The following is a 7529-nucleotide window of genomic DNA, read 5'->3' as shown; positions in this document are numbered from 1 at the left end:
AATAGCCAACCTGTGCTTTCCGCATGTATACCAAAGGTTCTTTAAGATGTTCAGGAGGTGCAGCAGGATGACTAGGTAAAGGAAACCTGAGGACAGAAAGAGGGAGCTAAATATTATATACCACTCTTGATAATTAATCAGTTTGTTTGGTTAGAAATTACTTACCTCTATAGTCCATGATATATGAAACAGAACATTTGCTAGCAGTTCTATGTACTTATACAAGGTACAACAACCTAACAAAACTTTAATTCTTATCCTACTAGCATTGTAACTTTAAATTAGCAATTTAATGACATTAAAAGTTAAAGTGGAATTCATAGATTGAGGTAACTTTTAAATTATTTAGCTCTGTAAGTGCTCATATGAAATTTTCACAACTGCTAATTTTAGTATATAAATATTATAACAGAAATTTTTAAAATCTGAAATCTAAACAAGTCCATTAACTTACTAAAATATCAACTTTTCTCAATTCTCCCAATTTTCTTTTCCACAGAATTGAAATGATAGTATAAATACTCTTTTGTAATAGCCATATTTTAGCATGCAATATATTACATACTATATTAATTCACAGACTTAATAAAATTTTTTAAATTTAATGTCAAATTCTGTTTTCTGTGTAACATGACATTTTATATTCAAAATATATTGTTTTTATTAAGAAAACAGATTCATTTATTCAACATATTTGAGCCATTCTAGGTATATGGTGAGATTATAAGACAGTGTCTCCTATTCTCATGTACCTAATATTCTAGTGAAGAAAGACAGTCAATATTCATTAAAAAAACAAACAAATAAATAGAATAACATAAAAGAGTAGTAAACGCCATGAGAAAATGAGAGCAGGATAAAGTCTAAATGATTTGGAAGGGCAGGGAAGGTGTCTAGGAAACCTAATGTTTGAATCAAGACATGAGTGAAAAGGAGCCAACCAACATTCCAAGCAAAAGGATAGCAAGCACAAAACTCTGAGGTGGGAAACTGTGGAATGTTTAAATCAGAAAAAGCTGGGATGGCTGAAATGTAATGACTGAGGCAGAGAGCGATATAAAATCATAGAGAAGCCAATAGGAAAACACGACAATTAACATTTCCTTAGAGGTTTCAATCTCTTTCACAACTGATATCTCTAATTAAAATTAGTCATAGAAATTATACCCATGTAAAACAACCATAGTCTAACAATCAAGAACCATGCACTGAGTTCTCAAGAAATTCCTCATCCAAACAGGGACATCTAAAGGGGAACTTTAGACAGTTTTACTAACTGATTGTTTCTAATTGTTTTTTCTGCTAACATCTGCATTCCATGTACCTAAACAAATCACCTTTCCCCACTCACCAAAAAAAAAAAACCCACTGGTAATTTCTAGATACCTGAGTATTTCAAATTGTATATTTTATACTGCTCACTATATTACTTGTAAAGATACATATGTTTTATAATGAAATGTAATTCTAAAATCCTTCCATTTTAACAGTAATTATTTCTAAATTTAATAAAACTTGGAAATTTAGAAACTTGAGAGCATTTACTCATGATCTTAAAGGTTATTTAGAAAAGATCCTGGTGGCTCAGATGGTAAACAACCTGCCTGCAAAGCAGGAGACCCAGGTACAAACCCTGGTTCGGGAAGATCCCCTGGAGAAGGGCATTGCAACATACCCCAGTATTCTTGCCTAGAGAATTCTATGGCAGAGGAGCCTGGCAGGCTGTAGTCCATGGGGTCACAAAGGGTCGGACACGACTGAGTGACTAACGATTTCTTACTTTAAGGGTTATTTCAGACTTTATTTTTCTGGGCTCCAAAATCACTACAGATGGTGACTGCAGCCATGAAATTAAAAGACGCTTACTCCTTGGAAGGAAAGTTATGACCAACCTAGATAGCATATTCAAAAGCAGAGACATTACTTTGCCAACAAAGGTTCGTCTAGTCAAGGCTATGGTTTTTCCTCTGGTCATGTATGGATGTGAGAGTTGGACTGTGAAGAATGCTGAGCGCCGAAGAATGGATGCTTTTGAACTGTGGTGTTGGAGAAGACTCTTGAGAGTCCCTTGGACTGCAAGGAGATCAGCCCTGGGATTTCTTTGGAAGGAATGATGCTAAAGCTGAAACTCCAGTACTTTGGCCACCTCATCCGAAGAGTTGACTCATTGAAAAAGACTCTGATGCTGGGAGGGATTGGGGGCAGGAGGAGAAGGGGACGCCAGAGGATGAGATGGCTGGATGGCATCACTGACTCGATGGACGTGAGTCTGGGTGAACTCCGGGAGTTGGTGATGGACAGGGAGGCCTGGTGTGCTGCGATTCATGGGGTCGCAAAGAGTCGGACACGACTGAGCAACTGATCTGATCTGATCTGAAGCTCAATGAAATTTATCCAGAAAAAAAGGTAAGAAGTGGTCACCCCAAAATTATTCATATTAAAACGAAAATAAAGCTATTTATTCAGTTATAAATATTTAATGAGAATCTACCAAGTGTTCAAGGTTATAGAAATACAGCAGAAAATAAAACATTAAAATCTCTGTCTTCATGGTCAACACCGGAATCAGGTTGATTATATTCTTTGCAGCCAAAGATGGAGAAGCTCTATACAGAACAAAAACAAGACCAGGAGCTGACTGTGGCTCAGACCATGAACTCCTTATTGCCAAATTCAGACTTAAATTGAAGAAAGTAGGGAAAACCACTAGACCATTCAGGTATGACCTAAATCAAATCCCTTATGATTATACAGTGGAAGTAAGAAATAGATTTAAGGGCCTAGATCTGATAGAGTGCCTGATGAACTATGGACGGAGGTTCGTGACATTGTACAGGAGACAGGGATCAAGACCATCCCCGTGGAAAAGAAATGCAAAAAAGCAAAATGTCTGTCTGAGGAGGCCGTACAAATAGCTGTGAAAAGAAGAGAAGCGAAAAGCAAAGGCGAAAAGGAAAGATATAAGCATCTGAATGCAGAGTTCCAAAGAATAGCAAGAAGAGATAAGAAAGACTTCCTCAGTGATCAATGCAAAAAAATAGAGGAAAACAACAGAATGGGAAAGACTAGAGATCTCTTCAAGAAAATTAGAGATACCAAGGGAAGATTTCAGGCAAAGATGGGCTCGATAAAGGACAGAAATGGTATGGACCTAACAGAAGCAGAAGATATTAAGAAGAGGTGGCAAGAATACACATAAGAACTGTACAAAAAAGATCTTCATGACCTAGATAATCACGATGGTGTGATCACTCACCTAGAGCCAGACATCTTGGAATGTGAAGTCAAGTGGGCCTTAGAAAGCATCACTATGAACAAAGCTAGTGGAGGTGATGGAATTCCAGTTGAGCTATTTCAAATTCTGGAAGATGATGCTGTGAAAGTGCTGCACTCAATATGCCAGCAAATTTGGAAAACTCAGCAGTGGCCAAAGGACTGGAAAAGGTCAGTTTTCATTCCAATCCCAAAGAAAGGCAATGCCAAAGAATGCTCAAACTACCACACAATTGCACTCATCTCACACGCTAGGAAAGTAATGCTCAAAATTCTCCAAGCCAGACTTCAGCAATATGTGAACCGTGAACTTCCTAATGTTCAAGCTGGTTTTAGAAAAGGCAGAGGAACCAGAGATCAAATTGCCAACATCTGGTGGATCATGGAAAAAGCAAGAGAGTTCCAGAAAAACATCTACTTCTGCTTTACTGACTACGCCAAAGCCTTTGACTATGTGGATCACAATAAACTGTGGAAAATTCTGAAAGAGATGGGAATACCAGACCACCTGACCTGCCTCTTGAGAAACCTGTATGCAGGTCAGGAAGCAACACTTAGAACTGGACATGGAACAACAGACTGGTTCAAATAGGAAAAGGAGTACGTCAAGGCTGTATATTGTCACCCTGCTTATTTAACTTATATGCAGAGTACATCATGAGAAATGCTGGACTGGAATAAGCACAAGCTGGAATCAAGATTGCCATGAGAAATATCAATAACCTCAGATATGCAGATGACACCACCCTTATGGCAGAAAGGGAAGAGGAACTCAAAAGCCTCTTGATGAAAGTGAAAGTGGAGAGTGAAAAAGTTGGCTTAAAGCTCAACATTCAGAAAACGAAGATCATGGCATCCGGTCCCATCACTTCATGGGAAATAGATGGGGAAACAGTGGAAACAGTGTCAGACTTTATTTTTTGGGGCTCCAAAATCACTGCAGATGGTGACTGCAGCCATGAAATTAAAAGACGCTTACTCCTTGGAAGGAAAGTTTATGACCAACCTAGATAGCATATTCAAAAGCAGAGACATTACTTTGCCAACAAATGTCCGTCTAGTCAAGGCTATGGTTTTTCCTCTGGTCATGTATGGATGTGAGAGTTGGACTGTGAAGAAAGCTGAGCGCCGAAGAATGGATGCTTTTGAACTGTGGTGTTGAAGAAGACTCTTGAGAGTCCCTTGGACTGCAAGAAGATCCAACCAGTCCATTCTGAAGGAGATCAGCCCTGGGATTTCTTTGGAAGGAATGATGCTAAAGCTGAAACTCCAGTACTTTGGCCACCTCATGCGAAGAGTTGACTCATTGGAAAAGTCTCTGATGCTGGGAGGGATTGGGGGCAAGAGGAGAAAGGAACAACAGAGGACGAGATGGCTGGATGGCATCACTGACTCGATGGATGTGAGTCTGAGTGAACTCCAGGAGTTGGTGATGGACAGGGAGGCCTGGCGTGCTGCGATTCATGGGGTCGCAAAGAGTCGGACACGACTGAGCGACTGAACTGAACTGAACTGAATACAAAGAAATGAGGATCAGCAGATAGGAACAATACAGAAACTGGATGTCACTCTTTACTCCTCCCTCTTCCTGTCTCTCCAAATCCCTCTAAATACCACCCATCTTTTACTACCTCACTGACACTGATTTAGGCAATGACAATACTTGCTTGCATTCATCTGACATATTCATAAGCAGTCTCCCCTGCATCTACACTGTCTTCAACCTATTTGTCAATCTGCCTGGCTGTTAGTCAGGAGTAGTGTGTTCTTTATTCACCAGTGATTGTATTTCCAGTGTCTAGCATAAGACCTGGCACATACTAGATACCGAGTACATTATTGAATGGGCTTCCCAGGTGGCTCAGATGGTAAAGAATCTGCCAACAATGCAGGAGATGTGGGTTCAGTCCCTGGGTCAGGAAGATCTCCTGGAGAAGGAAATGGCAATGTACTCCAGTATTCTTGCCTTGAGAATCCCTTGGATAGAGGAGCCAGGCAGGCTACAGTCCATGGGGTCACAAAGAGTCAGACACAACTGAGCATGTACATATGCACATTTCTAAATAACTAAAATGCAAATGTGATCATATCACTACTAAATCCTAAAATGGTACCCAAATGCTTTTAGGATCTAGTCTACAAATCCTTGAGTAACAGGCACAAGCCTGCCTACAGATCCAGCTTCATTCTTTCCTATGGCCCTTTGCCCTCTACCATCCAGCCATACAATTTTTATTCTTCCAATATATAACATTCTTTTCCACCTCTAAACGTCTGTGGGCTTCCCAGGTGGCGCCAGTGTAAAGAATCCACCTGCCAGTACAGGAGATGCAAGAGATCTGGGTTTAATCCCTGGGCTGGGAAGATCCCCTGGAGGAGGAAATGGCAACCCACTCCAATATTCTCACCTGGGAAATCCCAAGCACAGAGGGGCCTGGAAGGCTACAGTCCTCGGGATTACAAAAGAGTTGGACATGACTAAACACATATGCATGTGTGAAACATCTGTACCTGTTGTTCCCTTGTGCCCAAAGCATTTTTCTTCTCTATTCCTTCCCCTAACTGTAGCTTTGCTTTCTGATCTCAGTCTGAATATTATTTCCTGTGACAAGTCATCATGACACCTCCAGTCTGAGTTACGCACCTGCCCTATGTACTGCTTGCACTTACCCTATTATAGCACTTACTATATTCTACTATATTCTTACTATATTCTACTGTAATTGCGTCTGTAAAGTCTCTGTGCCCCACTGGGATGTAAGCTCCATAAAAAGCAAACACTATCTACTTACTTGTGCATTATGCCAGCACCTAGCTCTGAACATAACAATTGTTATGTGTAACATTTATGACTAAGAGGGCAAGAAGAACTATGATTAGGAGATTTTAGAGATGCCCAGGTCTACTACCTGAGGACTCTCTTAGAGAACACTGTGCATGTCTATAAAAGACTGACCTAGTCTGGTGATCTAGTGTAAGGTACTCATTAATCTAAAAATCTGTCTGTTTTGAGGCCCACTATCATTAAACATTTATATCTCTCCAAAATATGGTAGACACTTGCATATATATACTATAACAGCAAATTGTGGTATCTGTTTTTATAACATATACGTATATGAAAGGTTAAAAAGGTTTATATATTCTTTTAATTTGTATTCCATAAGGAAAATAATATATCTTCTAATTCTTTATATGCATGCTCAGTCTCTTCAGTCATGTCCAACTCTTTGCAACCTCATGGACTATAGGCCCCCCCGGCTCCTCTGGTCCATGAGATTCTCCAGGCTAGAATACTAGAGTGGGTTGCCATTTCCTTCTCCAAACTACTCTACATAAAATACAATAAAGACTAGGAGACAAAGAAATGGGTACATTTTCAAAGTAAAGACTTTCTTAAATATTTATAGTAAATATTTAGGATTAATAGTTTCACTAAGTTTTCTCAATTCAAAAAGATATTTATGGTGTGCTAGCCCTAGAGGTGGCTCAGTGACTACTTGCTGACTCGATGTCATTTATTTGATGCTATAGGAGATACTCAAAGAAATGTAAGACATAATTCTTGTTTTAGAACATTTTTAATCTAGGTAAAAAACAAGATGCAAGTACATGTGAGAAGTAGTAAAATGTATGGCTTTAGAATATGTTTCACTAGAGGTGAAATCCCAGCACTGCCATTTACTAGCTACATGATTTTCAGCAAGTTACTTAAGTGATCTTAGACTCAGTTTTCTCTTCCGTAAAATAATTAGAATAATAAAATCTAATTTGTAGGGTGTTATAAAGACTACCTAATATAGACAATGCCTATAAAGTGCTTATTACCACAGTGCTGGACATAAACATTCAATCAATGTAAATTATCACTGATATAATATTAAATAGTTTTTAGCACAATAATAGATAAGGTATGCAATTTTGAAGTGGAAAGAGCTAACCTGGGCTAGTGTTATGTTTCATGTAATAAAAGACTGTAGAAATTTTTCTGCTATACTTGTTAAATAAAAATCTGACTAAAATCTTTGGAATGATTACTAAAATAAGTATGACATGAGCAAATTCCAGGTATGATGTATACAGCTCACATGGCCACAGTTCTATTAGGAATGAGAGTATGTGCATTTTTTTTTTCAGTTCCAATCATTTATATTAATAGATATTTCTATCTTAGTTTTGCTTTATTTACCTATGCATCTAATGGTTTCTGCCAATGAAAAATGGACCAGAATACGCTAAGTCCACTTACTTTTCTG

General features: G+C 38.7%; 1 protein-coding gene across 1 annotated transcript in view; it reads right to left on the bottom strand.

The window, feature by feature from the left end:
* TBC1D19 (TBC1 domain family member 19) overlaps positions 1-7529 on the bottom strand; it is a 149059-nt gene that overhangs the window by 111274 nt on the left and 30256 nt on the right. The window contains exon 4 of the mRNA XM_055588202.1: positions 11-86. Coding sequence (XP_055444177.1) covers positions 11-86 — 76 coding nt within the window. The remainder of the gene's footprint in view (positions 1-10; positions 87-7529) is intronic.

The sequence above is a fragment of the Bubalus kerabau genome, chromosome 7 (genome assembly GCF_029407905.1).
Source record: "Bubalus kerabau isolate K-KA32 ecotype Philippines breed swamp buffalo chromosome 7, PCC_UOA_SB_1v2, whole genome shotgun sequence".
Lineage (NCBI taxonomy): Eukaryota > Metazoa > Chordata > Mammalia > Artiodactyla > Bovidae > Bubalus > Bubalus kerabau.
This window is presented reverse-complemented; position numbering and strand designations above follow the sequence as displayed.